This window comes from Castanea sativa, chromosome 7, assembly GCF_040712315.1.
Source record: "Castanea sativa cultivar Marrone di Chiusa Pesio chromosome 7, ASM4071231v1".
NCBI lineage: Eukaryota > Viridiplantae > Streptophyta > Magnoliopsida > Fagales > Fagaceae > Castanea > Castanea sativa.
Window position 1 is genome coordinate 15,879,238 of NC_134019.1, and position 24,001 is coordinate 15,903,238.

General features: G+C 33.9%; 1 protein-coding gene and 2 long non-coding RNA genes across 22 annotated transcripts; 1 reads left to right on the forward strand and 2 right to left on the reverse strand.

Annotated features, from left to right (window-relative positions):
- Window positions 1–1,780: 1,780 nt before the first annotated feature.
- On the reverse strand, window positions 1,781–12,478 carry LOC142643356 (putative disease resistance protein RGA4). Of its 20 annotated transcripts, none has more exons than XM_075817933.1 (11): window positions 8,730–12,478; window positions 8,540–8,632; window positions 7,868–8,026; window positions 7,551–7,644; window positions 7,215–7,420; window positions 6,003–6,107; window positions 5,344–5,799; window positions 4,950–5,049; window positions 3,551–4,798; window positions 2,696–2,906; window positions 1,781–2,295 (listed from the first exon to the last, which is right to left on the reverse strand). In XM_075817933.1, coding segments are annotated over exons 1-2 (3,558 nt in total). In that variant the 5' UTR covers window positions 12,287–12,478; the 3' UTR covers window positions 1,781–2,295; window positions 2,696–2,906; window positions 3,551–4,798; window positions 4,950–5,049; window positions 5,344–5,799; window positions 6,003–6,107; window positions 7,215–7,420; window positions 7,551–7,644; window positions 7,868–8,026; window positions 8,540–8,631. The 20 variants fall into 20 exon arrangements, with proteins under 20 accessions (XP_075674048.1, XP_075674047.1, XP_075674044.1 ...); XM_075817932.1 differs by having other exon boundaries at window positions 7,551–7,649; XM_075817929.1 differs by having other exon boundaries at window positions 7,551–7,649; window positions 7,740–8,026.
- Window positions 12,479–14,936: 2,458 nt separating this feature from the next.
- Window positions 14,937–17,343, forward strand: LOC142642064 (uncharacterized). The gene is made up of 3 exons (XR_012845577.1): window positions 14,937–15,081; window positions 16,765–16,878; window positions 17,224–17,343. It is a non-coding gene; the product is annotated as an uncharacterized LOC142642064 (long non-coding RNA).
- Window positions 17,344–20,174: 2,831 nt separating this feature from the next.
- On the reverse strand, window positions 20,175–22,598 carry LOC142605400 (uncharacterized). The gene is made up of 3 exons (XR_012839031.1): window positions 22,410–22,598; window positions 21,417–21,484; window positions 20,175–20,548 (listed from the first exon to the last, which is right to left on the reverse strand). It is a non-coding gene; the product is annotated as an uncharacterized LOC142605400 (long non-coding RNA).
- Between the last annotated feature and the right edge of the window lie 1,403 nt (window positions 22,599–24,001).

The window sequence follows — 24,001 nt, forward strand, 5'->3', positions numbered from 1 at the left end:
TCTCATCAAAAATCTAATTGATTTAAGCTAGATGGGCTGGAACCATAAATTAAATATCTACAAATTTTCAATTTTTAGTTTTTCAAAATTCACACTTTTTGAAGGCCGAAATTAAATCACAAGTCGCTGTTGAAAATCTAGACGAGAATTAAATAGTAAAAAGTTTAATTTTCTTTGTACACTTTTACGTTAAAGTTTCGAAGGGGGGCTCTAGAGAATGAATTTTGGAGAGAGAAACCTATGTTTTATTATTCTCTCATGGTAGCCTAAGCTCTCAACTAGGGCTAGGGGTTATGTTTATATATATATATATATATATATATATATATATATATATATATATATATATATATATATAGTATGATAATCAATTGTGATTCTTTCTAAGATTTTAAACAACATATTTGATTTTTCAATTAGATTTCTTTTGATGTATTAGTTCTTCCATACTTTCAATAAGTTCAATCATGCTTTTCTTATTGTTTAAATGAATTTCAAATAGTTTCAAATAGAAATTAGGTTTTTAAAGTGAATGGGTTTTTTGAAAACTATTCTAATCATATTATTAATCTAGATTATCATGCGTTTTTGAATTGTCTCAATTCAACTGAATCATTGGTTTTTCATTATCTAAGAACAATCAATTATGAAATATATTTTTTCTTAGATCACAAAAAATTCCATATCAATATAGGGAAACACCCTGATGCCATGGTATTTAAAATGTTGATTTAAACCAATTGTTATTTAATTTTTAACAATCACCAAGCAAAAATTATTTTTCATCTTCACCAAAAGTGTTGTTAAATTACCCTGTCTTTGAATTTACCCCATTTCTTATGGTTTAACCTTGGTACTTCGAGAATTATATTGCTACGATCTCCTGCACTTGGGAGTGAGCAAGCAATACTTCCTATGGCAAATGGAATTCACAAAAATAAACAAAAGCTAAGTCTTCAATTTATGGTGAAAAAATTACATATGAAATAAAAGGGAAAAAAATGTAAAGGACTTTATAGCATCCTTTTGTCAAGGACTTTAAGAGGGTAAAATTGAACCTTATAAAATTGATCTTATAGCTATGACTTTATAATTTATTGAGGCACTCTCTTCTACATAGAGAGAGAAAAATGGACCGAAGTTGTCAAAATGGACCGAGTTGGACCAAATAGATCAAACAAAAGTATGGTTGCAATTTGTTTATAATGTAATGTGTGGTTGGAATTTGTTTCTAGTGCTCCTTACAAATAGTTTATCCTCTATACATCTTGAATGATCTAAAAGGAAGCAAATATAAGTAAATTTATCACTTATAATAGAAAAAAAAATACATGACTTTAATAATATAAGAAAAAAGTAATTTTATCAAGAACTTACCAACATTACATTGAGAATGTGACATAATTGTCAACGAAGTAGCATTTCTTTTTACACAAACCTCTTATCCCAAAGCATCACTGAAGTGGATCGAAGTATACCGAAATGGACCGAAGTGGACTAAACGCTACATTGATGTGGCTCAATAAGAGCATAGTAACAATAAATGCTATATTTCAGTTTTTAGATATTATATAGATTATGTAGATTCTCTCATGCTAAAAAGTTATTCTCTCATTGAAGTTGCATTGGCCATAGGGTATAATATTGAAAAAATAACCTTTTATATATTTATTCTTTTCAGTACAAACTTATAACTGAAATGAAATAGAGAAGGAAATTAAATAGAGGTTCCCATTTTCCACAGTCATGGTACAATTCAGATCCCAAATGCATGACTACAGAATACAACATCCAGTCCAAATATATACACGTTCTATTACACAATATTACTTAAATTCAATTACTTTAAAGCAAAGAAACAGCCTGGATAAAATGAAAATGGTGTACATAGTCAGTACTTTGCAACATGACAAAATGAACTGCAGAAGCATCAGGCAAGAGTTTCATAGCCTCAGCTGAAATAGCAAATCGCCAAGCAGTAACATAATTAAGTGTCATGGCCCAATTAAACCAAGCCTTGTTAACATTGACACGGCTGGTTTCAACTTCAAGCCTTTCTTCCAAACATGGCTGCAGTCATGAGGGCTGTCCACTCTTCAAATCCCATCTTTGATCCAATTCTCCTATGCCACATGCATGCCTCACCAACATCATAACCCTCTTCTTCCATAGAATTTTTGAAACTGATTAAATCATCAAAGGTCTTCAAGCAAAATTGAAATGATGTTCCAAACCTTCTTATTTCTCAAATTCACCACCCATAATAAAACCTATTTGGGAAGGCTTTTGGAACCACTGCACATGGAAATCACTCTCATCTCAAACCTCCAGATAATCACTCTCAACAAAATTTGTAACAAATATAATATGTATAACTGCTATTCAAGAATTTACAAACAGAGAAAATGGCAAATGAGAAGGGAAAAAATAGTCGCTCAAAGAAAATTCACTACGTAACTATGAATTCAAATGGAAACATGAAAACTTTCCAACTTTTACATGTGTTTATATCTATATCATGCAATGAATGCATTCTGTAGCTCAATTGAAGTGCTACTATCTCCCCACTGGGGAACAAGATGGAGAGATCTCTAATACACATCACTCATGTCTTAATTATCAAGCCAACCAAGAAGAAAGAAATGAATGCATTCCATGATCATCAATAGATTAAACATATGAATTTCATGCTTACACGTTTGCAATATGATGTGCATATCTTGCAGTTGAATGCATTGCAAGGAACCCCCAGCCATTTATAGCATCCTCCCATATTTATGCAGCTTCATAAAGAACAGATGTTCACCAGTCATGTAATATTTCTTTGGATGTTGTTTTAAACTCAAAATCCACAGCAGCAACTCCAACATATTTCAGCGTAAGTTTTTCTATACAGTTAAAATTACCTACAGTAATAGGAAATAACCATATGAGAGTTAAAATTATTAACCAAAGACTAAATCTCAAGTTGATCACAAACTAGAGGACATTAGAGAATCAGAAGAAAGTTGATCTTGAAATTATTAACAAGCGATAGTGATTACTTGATAAAATAAATTTGACGGACTCCTACAGGCATGCACACACACACACACTAAGAGAGAGAGATAGAGAGAGAGAGAGAGATCAAAGTTTTTAACTAACCTAAAAGAGCACATATCAGATGAACCAAACAAACCACATAGTGCTCACCATCAGACAAGAGTGTAGAGAGCCATAACAGGCCTAAGCATAGGTACATGTTCGAACAAATATAGAGACAAAAGTGAAGGACTGTAAGCCTAACATATAAATGCCATATATGCACTCTTCTTCCATATCAAACACAAACTCTCTTTCAAAAACATTAGTCTACAATACATTTTGGCGTATGATAAGTGATAACAGATGGAAGATGCACTACAACTACTACAAATGAGAAGTTAAACAAAGATAACACTAGGTTTTACCCATGCCTCAATTGCATATGAGATCAACTGAAATGTCACTCATCAGAAAATAATAGCAAAAGAGCTTCTTATATGAATAGGATAAATAATTAAGCACATACCTGATGGACAGGTTCTTCCCTTCCAAACTCCAGGATGTTAGCAATTTTTTGCATTTGATTCTTGTAGTTAGTATCTAGTTGAAACTCCAAAAAGAGCTTTTGATTCTGAGGAAATCTTGTCTCTTCTCTTATCTTCTTCTTCTTTTTTATTTTTTATTTTCCTTCCTCACTATCTTGTTTGCATTATTCTGCAGATTTTTTAACCATATCTAGATATTCCTTAAGCCTAATCTCAACCTTGAAATCCTGATTCCCAATCATTTATGCGCTAAGATGCCTGATACCCCAAATCATTGGAAAAGGTCCACTAATTTATATTGCTACACCTAACCAAGAAGAAACAAAGTTTAGAACACTAGGGACAACAGAAAAGGAGATACCATTGTATGACACCTAATTCTAAAGGACAATGCAACCTCCATTTTGCCCTTGTTAGTATACCTTCCATAATTCAACTCTTTTTCTTATACCCGTATGAACAATACCAAGCAAAGATTGTAAGCTATAAAACCTTAGTTTCCAAATATAGACACAATAATTCATTGTTTTTCTTAACATGGCAACTCCAGTAAACCAAGAAAAAATTTGAGACTTTCAAAATCAAACCATATAACCCACTCTTTCGAATATATATTGCTTATTTTAATTTGTAATAAAAAAAAAATGTAAGGCTTGCTGTAATCATCAATACCCAACCATCCCCTTAAATCATCTTCATTAAAAAGATTTGTCCATTTCTTATAGATGAATTGCATAATATGCATCTAAAATAAATTCCCAATTAATGCAACTTCTAGACTCACATACATGGCAAGAAAGTAAAAATGAGGGCAGTTGCATTTTAAGACATCACAAGCATAGAAAATACAAATCTTAACAGAGAGAGAATAAAAAAAGGAAAATTCTATAAACTAAATAATGATATGCAAATCTGCACAGCTCTTACCCTTTCTTATGATATAGTCAGAGAACCCTAACTACCTATGAAGCATTTCGATAAATGTTTGGTGATAAGATATGCATTAAGTGATTGTCAACTCACCTATATCATGAAGCTGTAAAAAATTAGCATACTGAAGGTGTCAAAAGTGATTTTCAACCAACCAAGTAAATCCTGCAGCAAGAGCTTGTTTGCTAAGCCTGAACTCCACTTCATTGTCAATGGCAGCTCTCTTTGATGCTAGCAACTGCGTTTCTGTATGAAATACCAGAGTTATCCAAATACTGCTCAGCCTTTATCTTCCACACCTACAATATGGTTAAAAAGATAAAGCATTTGGCCTAGCATTATGTTTTTATTGATTATACTATTAGCAAAGAACAAATAACCAAAGAAAGGAAAGGGAACAAGAAAGAATTCATGCGATATTAATATATAAAGGGATCATGATTCACGAACCAAAAATATTGCTGTTACTCAAGCTGTTCAAGGGATGATTTGGGTTTGCTCCACCCATAGAGCCAACCAACACAAATTTGCTTCACTCTCGCAACCTTGGCTGACATATAAATCATATGACTCAGAAAAAAGAAAAAAAACTGCAGTACACAGAATTTTTTTTTTTTTTTTTTTGAGAAACAGGACCAAGTCCACTGATATTATTTAAGAAACTGAACAATCTGCTGGAACAAACAAGTCTACATCAGATGGAACATACTCCATCCAAACTATCAAAGGGAAAGAAAGCCTTGCTCTCTGGGCTAAAGCATGTGCAACCGTATTGCCTTGCCTAACAATATAAGAGAAAGAAAAACTCCTAAGGGAGGTTACATGAATTAAAGAAGCATGTCACCATTTTGTAGTGCCTTCATTCCAATTTCTGAGTCACCTTCAAAGTGGCATTGTTGAAGGCCAATTTCTGTCACAAAGAGTACTGCCCATCTAGCTGCAACCATCTCCAACCAGTAAACAGAATTTGACTAAGTGAAAAGGAGGAAAACAATACTCCACCAGCGTCTATTTGGTTTTTCTGTCCAATCCAATCAACTTATGAAGCAAAAATATTCCATGAACAGTAGGAAGAATAACAAAAAACAAAAACATATCGCCATCCAAAGATCAGAAAATGTACTAATGACCTGTTTAGGATATGCTCCATCTTCGAAATAGAACCCAGGGCTTCGACCTTTGCTTGGATCAAAGTCAGGTTTCATCTTCAGCACAGTTCTTATGAGAATTACAAGAGCATCAATACCTTGGATTCTAGGAACTATGCTGCCAGCATCCCTTATAGCAATCTCTTTGTGCACTTAAATCAATAAACAGCTAAGTAAATCATCATATGTGATAAGTGATAACAGATGGAAGATGCACTACAGCTACTACAAATGAGAAGTTAAACAAAGATAACACTAGGTTTTACCTATGCCTCAATTGCATAGGAGATCAACTGAAATGTCACTCATCAGAAAAAAATAGCAAAATAGTTTCTTAGATGAATAGGATAAATACCTGATGGATAGGTTCTTCCCTTCCCAAGTCCAGGATGTGAGCAATTTTTTGCATTTGTCCCGTTTCCTGCTGGCACCCTTTCAAATGTTTTCCTTATGCTTGTTTCTGCATATTCAAATTGCAAATAAATTGTCCAAAACATCAGCAACAAAAATAGTGGGGGAAAATACTAAAGTAGATGGTATGGCCATTTATGTAAGCAAGATATGGATAATTAAGAATTTTATAAGATTCTTGTAATTAGTATCTAGTTGAAACTCCAAAAAGAGCTTTTGATTCTGAGGCAATCTTGTCTCTTGTCTCTTCTTTTATTTTTTATTTTTCCTTCCTCACTATCTTGTTTGCATTATTCTGCAGATTTTTTAACCATATCTAGATATTCCTTAAGCCTAATCTCAACCTTGAAATCCTGATACCCAATCATTAATGCGCTAAGATGCCTGATGCTTGATACCCCAAATCATTAGAAAAGGTTTGGTAATTTATAGAGCTAACCTAACCAAGAAGAAACAACGTTTAGAACACTAGAGACAACAGAAAAGGAGATACCATTGTGTGACATCTAATTCTAAAAGACAATGCAACCTTGATTTTGCCCTTGTTAGTATACCCTACATAATTTGACTCTTTTTCTTATACCTGTATGAACATTACCAAGCAAAGATTGTAAGCTATAAACCCTTAGTTTCCAAATATAGACACAATAATTCTTTTTTTTTTTTCTTAACATGGCAACTCCAGTAAACCAAGAAAAAATGTGAGACTTTCAAAATCAAACCATATAACCCACTCTTTTGAATATATATCGCTTCTTTTAATTTGTAATAAAAAAATGAAAGGCTTGCTGTAATCATCAATTCCCAACCATCCCCTTAAATCATCTTCATTAAAAAGATTTGTCCATTTCTTATAGATGAATTGCATAATATGCATCTAAAATAAATTCCCAATTAATGCAACTTCTAGACTCACATACATAGCAAGAAAGTAAAAATGAGTGCGGTTGCATTTTAAGACATTACAAGCATAGAAAATACAAATCTTAACAGAGAGAGAATAAAAAAAAGGAAAATTCTATAAACTAAATAATGATATGCAAATCTGCACAGCTCTTACCCTTTCTTATGATATAGTCAGAGAACCCTAACTGCCTATGAAGCATTTTGATAAATGTTTGGTGATAAGATATGCATCAAGTGATTGTCAACTCACCTATATCATGAAGCCTTAAAAAATTAGCATACTGAAGGTGTCAAAAGTGATTGTCAACCAACCAAGTAAATCCTGCAGCAAGAGCTTGTTTGCTAAGCCTGAACTCCACTTTATTGTCAATGGCAGCTCTCTTTGATGCTAGCAACTGCATTTCCGTATGAAATACCAGAGTTAGTCAAATACTGCTTAGCCTTTATCTTCCACACCTACAATATGGTAAAAAAGATAAAGCATTTGGATTATACAATTAGCAAAGAACAAATAACCAAAGAAAGGAAAGGAAACAAGAAAGAATTCAAGTGATATTGATATATTAAGGGATCATGATTCACGAACCAAACATATTGCTGTTACTCAAGTTGTTCAAGGGATGATTTGGGTTTGTTCCACCCATAGAGCCAACCAACACAATTTGCTTCACTCTCGCAACCTTGGCTGACATATAAATCATATGACTCAGAAAAAAGAAAAAAACTGCAGCAAACAGAATTTGACTAAGTGAAAAGGAGGAAAGCAATACTCCACCAGCGTCTATTTGGTTTTTCTGTCCAATCCAATCAACTTATGAAGCAAAAATACTCCATGAACAGTAGGACGAATAACAAAAAACAAAAACATATCGCCATCCAAAGATCAGCAAATGTACTAATGACCTGTTTAGGATATGCTCCATCTTCGAAATAGAACCCAGGGCTTCGACCTTTGCTTGGATCAAAGTCAGGTTTCATCTTCAGCACAGTGCTTATGAGAATTACAAGAGCATCAATACCTTGGATTGAAGGAACTACACTGCCAGCATCCCTTATAGCAATCTGTTTATGCACTTAAATCAATGAACCAGCTAAGTAAATCATCATATGTGAAGAAACTGTATCTAAAATGACCGTTTTTATAAATAAGAAAAAGAAGGTAATTAGCACTTAATTATAGAAAACTGCAGGGTCCAAAAGAGTTAAACAAGAACCAATTATGAGTAATGAATGAAGGTAGATGCTCTAAGCTCTCATCCCTTTGTTTTAGTTTTTCTGTAGAGAATTACGGGTTTGAAGTTTATACTGGATCAGACCACCAGCAGACTCCATATATATATATATGATAAAGGCCTTCTGATGATTTTCTACTTCCCCAAGATAGAGGTTGGGTTAGTTGAAGACTTATTAATCTGTTTATACTTTATATAGTTGCTAAAGTCACAGATTATGCATATATAAAGTCTGAAGTCTAGAAGTCTACAAACATTTCTCATTCAAGGAGAAGAAAGAAGAGCAGAATAACAATCAAATTCGAGTTTGTACAAGAATTGAGACTAACAATTAAACTTATACCGTAAAAAATTGATAACGAGCCAGATACATCTGCTCCCAACATTTGTTCAGGATATGAGTAATTCAGTAATCCATATTGTGCTTCCAAAATTTCTGTGTACGGAATTGCAAATAAATTTCCCAAAACATTAGTATTGAAGAAGATAAAAGATGTTAAAAAAGAAATGAAAAATGACATCAAATTACATACCAAAAATTCCCAAGCAAATCATCCATATCTAATGCTGCATTGGAATAAAATGGGACGTGAGCAATCTTATACCAATCCTCGCCATTTTCCTCTTCGCATCTTTGCTCTAATTGGGGACAATTGAAGATTCTCAGCATCTGTAAAGAGGTTAGGTGACGCATTCCTTCGGGTAGTGATGTCAGATTGGGGCAGCTTTCAATTACAATCTTTCGAAGTGATGTGAGGTTACCGATCCATTCCGGTAAAGTCAAGAAACTGTGACATTCGGAAACCTCGAGCTTTTGGAGAGTGGTAACGTGTTGAAGATACGCCGGGAGAGATTCCAGTTTTGAAATTCCTGTGAAAACCAAAGTCTGGAGGCACGCAGCTATAGGGAGATGACATTCTGTGTCGTTACTGAACTGATCAACCAACTCACAGCGTTCAATTGTCAAACTCTTAAGGGAGGGGAGATATTGCATAAATCGAGATAGAGATGTTAGCCTGGGGCACTCCCAAATGTCCAATCTCTCAAGAGAAATCAAATTTTGCGGCCACTCCTCTGGCACAGACTCTATGTCCTGGATGTTTTCCAAAGTCAAGCAGTGCAATCCGGAGAGAGGAGAGGAGGAGGAGGAGGAGGAGGATGGTAATAAAGAAGCCTCTACCGTATTCATCGTCATCGCCATTGTCTGTTGCGATGGCTTCCAGCTGGCATTTCTCAAAACAAGCTGATAAAGTGTTGGAAACAGCGGCATGCAAGACAGTTTATTGCAATCCCGTATATGCAACAATAAAAGACGAGGAAAGTAAGGTAGTGATATCTGTTGCTGATATTGATGACTTGATGATGTTGATGTTGATGTTGATGCCACATCACCGTTATCAGCGATATCCCTCCTCCACCACTTCTTTAGATTAGGACAATACTCGAGAATGAGTACATATAGGGATGGGAAAAATGTTGTCCCTGATGATCCCATTGAAGCAAGGTTCTCATAAGTGATATCTTGGTCTGATATGCACTCCAGACCATCCATGTGCCGAACAAGTAGTTCTTCGAGAGATGGGAGTTGGCACAAAGGTTGCAAATATTGGCACTTCTTACAATTCTCTACATTCAATTTAACTAGATTTGTTAGCGATGAAAGCCAACTTGAAAATCTTACACCCCTGTATCCCTCCACTCTCAAAAATTTTAAACTTTGGTGTGGTTGGAGACCATCTAACAAACTTTCATCATCTTGCTGAGCTTCTATGCCAACATTATCGTTCGCATTCCATACTAATTCCAACTCACTGAGATGCTGCTTCTCCTTCAAATTTGCAACCTTACTCTTCGAGGTAGCATCTATCACCCATGCCAAATTTTTAATCTCTAATTTTCCTCTCAATTCATTTAGCTTGTTCAATTCATCTAATTCACCGTGGTGCTTGGAGGAGCCTACAAGGTCCTTACGCACAACAAATAAGCTTAATGTTTGAAGACCAGTCAATTGTCCTAATCCACATGGCACATGAGTCAAATTCTCACAACCATTTATGTGAAGGTGCTTGAGCTTGACCAACTTTTGAATGTCTTTTGGCAATTCCCTAAGCTTTTGACAATGAATAAGCTTTAATGTTTGCAAATTTACCAGTCTAGTAATAGATCTAGGGAGAAATTCAATATAATTATAGGAAAGGTCAAGGTACCTCAAGTGCATCATCTTACCTACAAATTTTGGCACAGTTACCATTTGTAAGCTGTGTAGGTCGAATACACGCAAGTATTTAAAAGTCAAAATAAGTGTTTTAAGAGTTGATTCTTCCACACTTCCCACAGTGCTGGCAATATATACCAAAACAGACGATGCAATGTCATCTACTGATTGTCTATAACTTGCCTCTGCAATACTAGTCAAATAAGGATTACTTGTCAAAATAAATGTGCGTATCTTGTTTGCTTTAACCAACAAGGTTAAATTCTCCTTAAAGAATGAAGAATGGTAAAATGGAAATGATAGATGACGAACTTTTTCATTGACATTTTTTGCATTAGAATCAACCAGTGTACACTCAATCCTTGAGATTGATTGTGCAAGATCATGGATTAAATCATGCATTTTAAAGTACATATTCCTGCCTTGATCTTCAATTGCTTCTTCGAAGAAGGACCTCCAATGTAGATCCATGAAATACTCATTAGCAACATCCTCTAATTGTAGATTTTCTTCTGATGATTGGATAAATCCTTGTGCTATCCATAATTGTATCAATGTAAACTTATCAATCAAATAATTTTTGGGAAATAATGAACAATATGCAAAACAACACTTTAAATGCGATGGGAGATGATTGTAACTCAATCTTAAAACAAGTATAATACCATCTCTTAGCTTAGTTACATTTGTGAGTTCATTATTCTTAATATATAACCATTCAGGTTCGGTTTTTTTGGAGTGTAATACTCTTCCTATTGTCTTTATAGCAAGAGGCACTCCACAACATTTTTCTACAATGTCCCTTCCAATTGCTTCAAGGTTAGGATTGTCAATCTCTTGCTTTTTCCCCAATGTCATTTGCGTAAATAATGACCAAGATTGATTATTAGATAGGCCTTCTAAAACATATGGTGAGACTGTACTGGTAATATTTGCAACTAACTTGGTTCGTGTAGTTATGAGTACCTTACTACCCTTTAAACCATCCAACAAAAGTGTTCTCAAATTACACCATCTTTCTTCGTCCTCATTCCACACATCATCCATCACAAGTAAGTACTTCTTTTGGTTAAGATTTTTGCGAAGCTCATTTTGCAATTGATCCATTTCAAGGTTTTGAGGTTTTTTATTAGTTGCGGATGCAATTATCTTTTCAACAATGGCTTTTTCGTCAAAAACATCTGAAACGCACACCCACATCTTTAACTCAAAATAAGCCGTGACCTCCTCATCGTTGTATACATATGGAACAAGTGTGGTTTTCCCGAGCCCTCCCATTCCCACTATGGATATGAATGAAACATTTTCTTCCATATCAAAATCTAACAATAGATCTATAATGGCCTTCTTATCCTCCTCTCTCCCAATAACTTCTTTTTCACGCACAAATGAGTGAGTTTGGTCGCTCCCCCTAGTCACAGCCCATGTCTCTAAAGGACTATCTACCAACTTCAACTGGAAATTGTTCCCATCATGTGCTATATCATCAAGCCTTTCTCTCATAGCCTTTATTTTGCGATTCATATTAAAACCAAAAACAAGTTGGTTTGAACTTGAAAAGAAAATTCTTACCTTCTTTGGCATTTTATCACTGTCCATCACTCTTTGCCGCAATGCATGAGTGGAGAACTCGCTCAACAAGTCATCAGCGTCAAAAACTGCATCTGTGAGCTTCAAGAGCCAGTCCTTGGCTTGGTGGTTCTCGACCTGCTGCTCCTCTGCATCATGAAGTACGGCAAGAATAGTGGAAACAGTGTGATTCATTTTTTGGAGCTCAGCTTTGACACCCCTTATCAATCTAATCTGTTGGTTAATGAAGGATCCCGACCGTACAATGATTGACTGCGCAACGCCATACAGGATTGCATCGGCCATTTCTTCTTGTTGGATGAAAGAAAAAGCTGTAAGACAGACAAGAAAGCTGAAAGCAAGGATGAAATGTGGGAAAACGAAGATTGAAGTTGTTGTGAAAAGATATTTGCCTTCACCAGTTTTGTAAATGGCACCACTGATCAATAATGGTTTTTGATTTTGCGTGCAAAAGGCGAATAAAGATTGCTCCACTACTGTCTACTCCATAATGGTTCTGCGTAAGAATAAAGAGCAATCTTTCTTTTCTTTTTTATTTTAGGTTTTCTTTAAGAAGTAAATATATATAGAGTTTTTTTTTGGGCCAAAAGGAGATAATATATAGCAAACTTAGTGGCCATGGAGACCAAAGTAGCGACTGCAAGCCTACAATAATACAAACCATTCAAATTTGAAGCGAATAAGGAATCAAATTCTACAGAGGCTGGGGGGAATCAAAAAGGACAAAATCTTCTTGCATAGAGCATCCCTTTTTTGCCAAAAAGTCGGCACATTTGTTTGCTTTCCTAAACGCATGAGCCACCTTGGCCTGAGGAAGCCTGGCTAGAGGAGTAGTTTTAGTGTTTTACAGATTAAGAGAACTCATAGTGCTGGTATATTAAAAAAAATGACGATATTTTAGTCAATTAAGTCTAAAATACACCCAAATCAAATTATTTAAAGTTGTGTAAAAACACATAATTGCTATAGCAATCGTATAAATTTATATAGACACCATTCATTTTGCATTCAATTTTTTATTCTTTTTTTACATACCTTGAGAATGAAAAAAGAGTGAATGATAATTCTTATGTATGAAAGAAGATAAAAAAAAATTGAAAAAATCAAGAAAATATTATATTTTAATAAAATGTAATATAAAATAAATAATTTGAAGTAAAGTATTTTGAAAAGTGAGTATGTAAAATTAAAAAAGTTAAGTTCTTATATTAAAATAGACACAATTTTGGATCATGAGATTTGATTTTTAAGATAGTGAGAGAAGGAATTCATGAAGAGTGGCTTAGAATTTTTTTTTTTTAATTGTGTTTCATATCCTAGAAGTGTTTTTCTAATGGAAGTGGACGAGATGAGTTATGGAAGGGTAACGGAAAGTGAGTGAAATGACACTTTTTATTTTTGACAAGATAACATTTTTCAAGTCACAAGTAAGCACTTTTAAAACGGGCCAAAACACATGCGAGTAAAATGCAGTTAACCATTTATTCTCTATTTCAAATATTTAGAGGTTTAATGTTTTATGAACATATCACTACAACAAACTTTAGTTCTTTCGATCCTCTTTTATCGAGGGTTTACTAAAATCTGTTGTTACAATCAATACATACAAGTGCGCTTGTAAATATTACTAAACTTTATCTAAGAGGTTATTAGGTGCCTCAAAATAAGTTCAAACACCCTTGAAATAAATGTGAAAAAAAAGCGCGGGTACAAAACTTTACATTTTTCAAACTACAACCCTTGATAAAATATGAGAAAATTTTCGGCCCTTGAAAAAAGCCCACTAAAAAATTTAAAAAGAAGCCACAGCACTCGTTAAAATATTTGTTCACTCTCTCACAGAAACTGAGAAACCATAGAGCCCAAAGAGCTCGACGATCATGGAAGCTTGACGATCATGAAAATCGCACAGCTCCGATTAGGTACGAATTGATCATGGAAGTCACAAACCCTAATTTCGTCTTTGATTTTTTTGTTTTTTTGGTTTACCCACACTTTTTCATCGATTTCCCCCATGATTTAGTTTCACATTTCTCAAAAAACTGAGAAATGGAAGTCACTCTTTCTCTCATTCTCTCAGCAATGGTGTTCAAGGTTTCTCGCGTCGAGACCAAGCCAATCGATGGCCAAAAGCCTGGTACCTCTGGTCTCCCAAGAAGGTTCAATTTTCCTTTCTTTCTATTCAATTCGATTCGATTCGATTCGATTCTTTCATTGTTGCGCTTTAATGTTCGTTGCTTTTTATTTGATCTATTGCGTTTCACCGAATCAATCACTTTATCGAAATTAAACCATGCAAATTCAATCTCTATTTGATCGAATTGATCAATTTTGATGCAGAATCAGATTATTCGAAAATTTGTTTTTTTTTTTTTTCATTCAGATTCTCATCGAATCAGATTTTAGTATAACTGCACTACTTGCTTGGATCAGTGAGGCTTGTGAAAATCAATTTGAATTCGCTGCCTTTTCGTATTCTGACTGTGTTGATGAATGAATATTGATTCTCTATTTCACTTTGGATTCAAGAACTATTAGTTTATCAATTGCTGAGTTACTATGCGATTGTTGATATATGTGTTAATTTATATTGTTTGTTGTTTTATTGTGTGGAAAATGCTTGGGCACTCTCTTTGTCTTTGTTTGTAGTATTTGGATCTAATGCGTATTTGTTTAATAATTAATTTGCTTCAGATCTAGCTTTTTAATTTTTAATTATCAAAGGTTTGGCTTCAAGGCTCTTGGCATTGTTTTGGAGTATCATGTTCTTTGCGCAAGGCCTAGTTAAGGTGAAAATGTGTGTGAATTTTATGAATTATGAAGGTTCAAATTAGTGGGATGATATTTGTTATGGAATATCATGATCCTTGCATTGTCATATGTCCATTTGGGCAATTTGTTTTTGGATGTCATGGGGTGATGTTGAGCCTTCTTTGATTGATTTTCAGAGATTAGTACATCAACAGCTAACACAATACCCTACATCAGAGGAGTTGAGTATTGGGAAAATTAAGTTCAAAGCATTTGATTTGGGGGGTCATCAGATTGCTCACAGAGTCTGGAAGGACTACTATGCCAAGGTAAGCCATTTGCAAAAGGCCAAGCTAAGCTAGTTTTGTAGCTATGTATTGTGTTATGTGTGCAAAGTTTTCTTGCAGCAGTCTCTTTCATCCAGATCCACATTCTGTCCCCAGGTGTTATTGTAAAGCCGATCGATATTTGTATGTTTGTGGAGCTATTTATGCTTACACATTATTGTTGTTTCTCATTGTTCTTTAAATTTGAGATAAGCGGGGAAAAACTTGCATTCTATAGTTATGTATTGCTTTTTGTACCATATGCTTTTTATATTTTATAAATTACTTGACTTCCTACTCTTCATTGGCATTAACTCTTTATGCTTGCTTTCTCAGTACTTGCAAGTACCTTTACATTCTCCACTTTAGTCTTGTCACATTCTAATCCCCCTAGATTCATTCTAGGCTGATGTAAAAAAATATCAGCTCTGTTATGCTTTGTCTTTTATTTCTTTCAACAGATTTGTTTTCTGTTCTGACTTGTAGTCTCCCTTTTTTTTATTTACTAAAAGGCTTTTTCTATTCTGCCCTTCTCCCTAAGTTCTAGTTATGTCAGCTAGAAAAAATCATATGATAGAAAGGACTTTATGGGGTTGATTTGATAGATGGTGTTTCATCTTCATGAATTGGCTAAAGAAGGCATAAAACTGGCATACCTCATGAGAAACCAACCCAACTATCCAAAACATAGACTAATATTCAAATTAGAATCAAAGAAGCAGTTTTCCTTCACTTATGAGTTGGAATGCTAATAGAATTTCTTATCAACCATTATCTCTGATGAAAACGTGCCAAAAACATGGTAGCACTAGTATTTCAATTTGGATTTTCTAATAATAGGGAGCATTAAATATGTGGCTATACATCTACTTAGAATCCCCTTGATCCCCCATTATTTGATATTTACTTATACTATTTTTGGGTTGTTCTTGTTGTCTAGTTTTTGACAGTTCTTAGCAGTTACTTCTTGAAAAGTTTCTGCTCAGCTTGCCAATGAGTTTCTGATTTGCTGCATTAACACTTTCTAAATGACCAAATAAATTTTTCACAAAAAAAAAAAAAAAATTGTTTCTAGTCATAGAAACAGTGGGCTGGTAGACAGTTTCTGGTTCCTCTTTTGATTGCCATGTACTTGCATTTATCATATCCTTAGAGCTTAAGATCATCAATTTGGTCTTTTTGCACTATGCTATTTGGAGTTCATCATTGTGCAGTCTCATATGTTATGAGTTGCATTTTTTATACATTATTTCTATAAATGTCAGGAAAGGAAAGAACCCACGTGAAAGTAGTAGATGCTTTTACCGTTAAAAAGATTAGATTATGGGTATGGCTGGACAGAGTTGAAAGTCCAACTAGCTTGTGCACGCACGCTATAATATGAGCAAAACACAACACAACTGCCAGCCCAAAAATTAATAATATGTTGAGGAGATGATTGAAATAAATAGGGAAATGAATAGTTCACTTCCTGGGTATACTCTTACAATGGTTAATATTTCCTTTACAATTATGACGTCTAATGCAGGTCATCTCAATTTAAGATCTGCTTTCTTAACTGCAAGACTTACTGTATTCTCTCATGTATTTATCTGCTATGCAATATGTTAGGATAGTTTACAAATTGTTGTATTTATTCAAAGGATTGAAATTTGTGGAACTAAGAATGTTTAACTGATGATGCAGATAATTTTTGGGAATAGATGGAGACATCTTTAAGGAGAGAGAGACTTTTGGGAACATGTTGGAGGAATTGATATTGCCTTTACTCCATCCAGTTTTGGCCAAGCAAACACACGGGTAGATGGACTTTCTAATCAAGCAAACCCCTCTTCTTATTTAATTGTGCATGTATATTCTTTCTTTTAGATCAAATATTGGACAGCAATGGACGTGGATCATCAATTACTTGAAAAGATAGGATTTATGGGCTGAAGGCATAAAGAACATGAGTATTGGGATTTAGATCCTGCCTTTTTGTTTGGGATGCCCAAGTTTTTGTACTTTTATGTTTTGTTGCATCATTTAGGTTTATTTTCAATTTTTTATTTTAGATAACTAGAACTTGATAGCAAGACATGCATAATTTTATCTTATGTTGACACAAGTAATAATAATATTCAGTCCAATGCTAATTATTTTCAGGCTTTTGATATCTTGCTCCAGAAGTTACAGAAGTATGTTCCTTTTGGTGCATCTGTTGCTGATTTGTATGCAGGAGCTGGTGTAATTGGATTATCATTAGCAGCTACTAGATAATGCAGGCAAGAACCATGATAATTATAAATGCGATGGGGCCTAGAGTCTTACTCTTTATTTTCAAAATTTGTAACCCATTGTTATTATTGTTTTTCAGGTCTGTCAAATGCATTAAGATTAATAAGGAATCAAAGTTATCTTTTGAGAAGACATCTGACCGCCTACCAAAAATTGTAGATAGCAGCATCAATTGGCATCATGCAGATGCTTCAAAGGTTGGCATTTAACCCATAATTTAAGGAATTTATGATAATTCCACATGTGATTAATACTTATTGCAATAATTTTTTTTTCAACATGAAATTCTTTTATTTTACAACATAAAGCTAAATCGTCATCTGAAAGGTTGGAACACTTTGTAGTTGCCTAGATAAATTGAAGACCACATGTCATTAATGGTCCCTATAAAGGCTGTTAAAATCATAGAACTTGGCAAGTTATTAAATATTGTGAAATTTGGTCAATTTTACACAAGTACTATTGTTGCATGATCTATCTCAATGGTATTTTTTCTGCAAACCGAATGCCAAAACTGTAGTGTTACTACAGCTGTGGTTTGGAGTAGGAATGGGTGTCTCTAGTATAGGATGCCATGATTACTATGCTTGTTTTAAGATCTATGTTGTGGCCCTTTATTAGTTTATATAGGTGTAAGCTTATTTATTGGATGATTTGGTATCTCGCTAGTTTTGGTTCCACTGAAGTCTGTTCCTGCTTTTAGGTTATTCTTCATGTGTTTCTTCTGGTGTTCCATACATGTTTCAATTTCATAATCTTTATCACTCTCTTTTTTAGAAACTTAAGGACACCCATAATGGCTGAAATGTTCAATTTCCCTAGCTGATAACTTCTTGCTTTGGAGATGATGATGATAAATAAAATGTATCAAAACTTTTAACTCTTGGACAGATTTGGTCTTTGTACAGTGTGGTTGTTGATATCTTTTCTCTTAAACAATAATTGACATATCACTTTTAAGACCATTGATATCACTTTTGCTATATATCAATATCATAGCGTATCATCTCAACAATTGTAAATTTTTGTGTGTATATATTTTGTGCATGATTGTGATTTTTTTTATAAATAAAATAAAATCTTATTTTGAGGGTCAAGAGACCCTCTTAAATAACCTTATTTATCAAGGGTTGTAAATGTAAATTTTTTAAACCTTGGTAAAAGGTTATTTAAGGGTCTCTTGACCCTCAAAATAAGATTAGAGCACTTATTTTGAGGGCCATGAAGGCCTTCAAAATTTCTTTTTTGACGGTATAAGTTTTGAAGGTTATCAAGGGTCAATAGAACTCTTAAAATAATATTTCTCAAGGTTTTTAAATACTTTTTTTAAGGGTTTTGACCCTTGAAAAAAGTCAAATTTGTTGTAGTGTATTTCTCTATATTTCATTCATTTCACAAATGAAAGACTATGAAATGGACAAAATAGTTCCCTTTCAAACGAGGCTGGTTAGCTTCTCAGTAAATGGCAAAGTTGTCCCTAATTCCAGCCTCGACATTTTCATCGTAGGAATTGTATCAAATGTAAGTGAGAGCGACCACCCTTGAATCGCTGAAAATAAATAAAGTTAAAGGCAGGGACATAAAGCAAATAAATATAATTTTTGGGCCCCAAACACTTTCCAATAGAACTCTGGCGATGCAATATAATATATGATATGGGACCAAAATCTAGCGAACAGTGTCCCAAATCGCTCTAAAATTGTACATATTCAGTTATCTGCCAAAAGATGAATAGATTAATCTTCTTTTGGGATGTGGCTTGGCATACTTTAGTGTGGTATTGGTATGGCACAAAGGTATTGTAGGCAATTTAAACGAAATTTCCAAATCTGTGAGATGCAAAAATAGAGTAAAGATATACGTCAAAGAAAAATAATCATATAAGACAGAATTTACGTAGTTCGATAATTTCCTTATGTCCACAGAGTTGCAGAAATTTCACTATTCTCAGGAAAATATACAAAATGCGGTAGTACTAAAAAACAACATTGTGTGCAACGAACCTTGATAGAGTTAATCTGATAACTCCTAGTATTTGTCTGTCAAGAAGAGTTCATTCATCATCTTTCATAGTTTCAAGTTTTTCCCTCAAAAGTAGTAGATGCAACTTCTTCTCATAGAGATAGTCCTCGATCTGCATCCTCCAGAATCCAAAGTCTGTGCTATCAAATTTTTCTATTTCAAATGCCTTTTCTGTTTCTTCTGCCATTGCTCCTATTCAAACCTAACCCTAGGCTTTGATACCAATTGTAGGGAATTTAAACAAAAATCTCAGATCTGTGAGATGCAAAAATAGAGGAAAAATATATATGCCAAAGAAAAATAATCACACAAGACAGTATTTACTGTTGGAAAAACATGGTTTGTATCTCATACAAAACATACACAGCGGAAAATTAATGGATCTACTTCATTTGCGATTGATAACATGCACCAAGTAAATTTCAGAATTTAAGAACAAGAGAGCGTACTTTGAAATGGTGAATTTCAAAACAAAGATTAGAAGCACTTGGGAATACTTTTAATCTTCACTCCAATTCCACTAACGTCCAAGAAGTGTGGTCTCTCAATCAGTTCAAGGGAGAATAAGAGTGTATCTCTCACTCACATACACACCATTTTTCAATAGTGTCTCACAAGTAAAATTCTGTATATTTCTTCCTTTGTATCTAACTGATTATCTAATTAGGCCGGCCTTTTATGTCACGACCCAAACCTGTATTTCAGAATTTAGAGCATGACCGGCATGTTAATATCAAGTTTACCTCAATACTAACATGAACCAACCTAAATAGAAGGTGCTTATCAAGAACTGTTTCTTGTATACCTGCTTATTTTCTTGCATAAAAGCCATAATATACAAAAATGTGAAAACCTTGAAAATTCATTTCATTTGAACTTTGCAAGATTGCCACTTGGCTGAAACTTCAGGTATTCGTGCAAATATTACATAGCTAAACATTTAGCAAAAACTCTTATTTACAAACCCAACTCCAAAGACATACAACCGGGGTTCAAACCAAACTAAAGTTCAGAATTACATCTGTGCTCAAAGGATCAAGTACATCTTGATTCCTCTTATACAACAAAAAAGCTAAACTACTATACAACAAAAAAAAGACTATATAATCTAAACAAAAGAGAATTACAAAATCTTGCCACCTCTAATACTCTTGCTGCTTCCAGGAAGAACCTGTGCATTGAAATATAATAGGGTGAGCTGCGAAGCCCAGTAAGGTTTTTAAGCTCCATGGGCCTTTGATAAGAATGCATGTAAATCAAATATTTTATGGATATGCCAGTTTTGATAAAATATCTTTCATACTATTCATATTGTTCTTAAATTAACTTATGAACTTTCAAATGAAAATACTTCATTTTCCTTTCATATAATAATAAAAGAACATGATAAGGAACTTAAACATAATTCAACATACTTTTCTTATCATCATACTTTTCTTATAACTTCCAAATAACTTAATAGCTCTTTTATAATACATATTAGTTAGTCCAATTGTAAGTCTGTCACAACTTTGGGAGGCTTCCAGCACTTAGTGCCAGGCATTCAGCATTCCCCACAATGCTAGGTAATTCCGAAATCATATCATAATACATATTTTCAACCATGGGGGTAGGTTGACATCCTCCACAAGTTGGCGGTTATCAACAAGGGCGGGTACAGCAGAGCCAGTCCCACTTTTAATGGCCAAACAGAATCTCCATGGAAATACCAGTACTATAACCCCTATTAGTTGAGTTGAGATCATAACAATGGAATAACTAAAAACTATACTTTTCAGATACTATACTTTTACATAACTATTTAATAATAGTAGCATATCCAATTCTTTCTTTAAACATTATGTTCGCGATATGAGTAATAGCATCAATATGCTAAAATTATCATATATATATATATATATTGGATTTAATAAGTCACGAACATAAATCTTTACTTGAATCATGCTTATATGTAATATCTCTAATTAAAAGGTTTTAATGCCTTATAATTTTCTAAATAATCCTTATACTTATCAAACGCACATGTCACAAATCCTTACCTGAAAACAGAAGACGCGAGAGATTTGTACTGGAGGAGCTCAAGTATCCATGTTCTCGTTCTTGTCACCTAAATGAAAGACCAAAACTTATTACTAACAACTCTTACTAAAATATAAACTTATACCTCAAACACAACCTAACTCCCAACTTAGTAAAATCTTAATTCCCATCGCATAGAGTTTCCCCAAAACAAGGTACAATCATCAAACTCATAACATACCAAAACACAGAGAAACCAAGCCATAAAAATTCATATATGATCTAAACATACTAAAAGATAAGCACATTAAATTATAGCTCAAAACATTTACCCTAACTTCAAAATTAAATCTACAAAGTCATAGTTATCCTACACTGTTTACTGATCATTTCAGTAGCAAATTCCCCATTTGTAAAATACGAATGGGCTGTCAAAACACATCCAATTATCATGAAATTTTACAGAGCTACTCCCCTGTATGTCTAATATATACCATATAAATTTCAAAGTCAAATCATAAAATCATAATTTATTAAAAATTGTACAAGTCAACATGCTCAAATCTGTCCTGACAGAAATTTATGCAAATTAGAAATTAAACCATTATTTTTTGTATTAATCCAAATGCAGTGAGACCACTTCTATAACAACCATATGTGTCTTAGAATTCATAAAAACTACTTCTAGCATCCTAATTCACAGAAAATGATTTAATACAGAATTTTCCTGTAGTGAATATCAAATCTGTCACAGTGACAGCTTCAGTGCATGTTGATACAAAATTCATCAACTAAATTCAAATGGTCTTCAATTCATTTGGGTATTTTTATACCAATACAATAAACATTAAAATGACTTATTAAGCATCCAATAGACCATAACACCATCAAACTTTCAACTTACAAAAACAGAATCACAAGTTTAGCCCCTAAAATCAGATTTGAGAACAAAGAAGGGAAAACAATTAAACTATCAAATACTCTAAAATCAAATAAGGTTTTTACTTACTTACCCACAAATTTGAAGCTGAAAATTTAGTTTTAGGCTCTTAATTCCTTCTTTAGAGTGAGATTTATTGTTTTGGTGAGAGAGGGAGAGAGAGAGAGGTCTTGCCATGTGAAAGCAAAGAGAGAAAGAAAAGAAAGAGCAAAAGAAATGAAGCAAGAAGCTTCTGGTACAGCAAAAGAAAAGATGAGGAATTGACTTTGAGGGGGTGTACGTGTATAGCAAAGGAGAAAAAGATCAAGACCCACTTTTTTCCACTTTTTGGCATTTATACTTTTCACCCCATATAAACTTATATTTCAAGAAAGGTCCAATGACAATATAACTTTGCATATATGTATGTATGTGTGTGTGTGTATATATATATATATCCTTATCTTTATAAAATTTCTTTTCTACAACATTAAAAGAGCATATGTCTTCTATAATATCACAATAGCAAAGTTTTAATGCACTTAAAATAATTAAGGTAATAACAAACATATAAACTCATAAATTTAATTATGCAATTAGGTTGGGGGTGTTACATTTTAGGTCTTTCCAATTGGGCTTAAGTGTGTACCTTGGAGTGGGACCAAAAGGGACCAATAAGACACTAACTCCAATGGGCCTTGGGCTTTTCTTTCAACTATTGACAAATCCAAAGTTATCATTAACTATATTTAATACCACTATATAAATATAGTTGCACTCTAGACCTTATTTATAAATTATATCCCAAGACATTATTATACATGCAACCCATTCGTAAAATATTCGTAGTAATACAAAGTCATGAATATAGACTGTCACTTTGTAAATTACTACATCTTAGTTCCTTGAGTACCCGATTTAATCCTTTGATGTTATTCATCATATATTTATGAAATCCAATTTCATAAATATTTACTTTAGTAACTCCTTACTAAAGTGGTTAGGCTAGGGGTGTGTCGATTCGGTTTCAGTCGGTTTTCTAAGTGTTGGCCAACCAAAACCAAAATTTTCGGTTTGTGAAATTTTCAACCGAAACCGACCGAAGAAATTGGAAATCAATCAATTTCGGTTGGATTTCAGTTTCGTTCGGTTTCGGTGGATATTTTCGGTTTCCTTATCATTTATTTTCTAAGAAAGCAAACAAAGAAAAAAAAATTAACAAACCTAGAAAATATTAACAAACCCAGAAACCTAGAAAATATTAACAAACCCAAAAAAAATTAACAAACCCAGAAAATCCCTTTGCTTTCCCATGTTTTCTCACCACCCAAACACCAAGCACCAAGCAAAGTAGCAAACACAAAACCCAAAAGAGAGAGAGAGAGAGAGAGAGAGAGAGAGAGAGAGAGAGAGAGATAACGGCGAAGCAGCGTACCAGCGAAGAAAGCAAACAAACCCAGAAAATAACGGTGAAGCAACGTACCAGTGGGTTTTTTTTTCAGTTTCCTTGTCATTTATTTTCTAAGAAAGCAAACAAAGAAAAAAAAATTAACAAACCCAAAAAAAGAAAAAAAAAAAAGAATGAGAACGGCGAAGCAAAGTACTGGTGAAGAAGTGTACTAAGGGTCGAACCTGGGCTGACTGGAGACAAGCACGTGTCCTTGCCGCTAGGATACCAGGAACTTT

Excerpts from the sequence above, each read along its gene's own strand:
- LOC142643356 (XM_075817933.1), bottom strand. The coding sequence starts at position 12,286 with ATGGCCGATGCAATCCTGTATGGCGTTGCGCAGTCAATCATTGTACGG.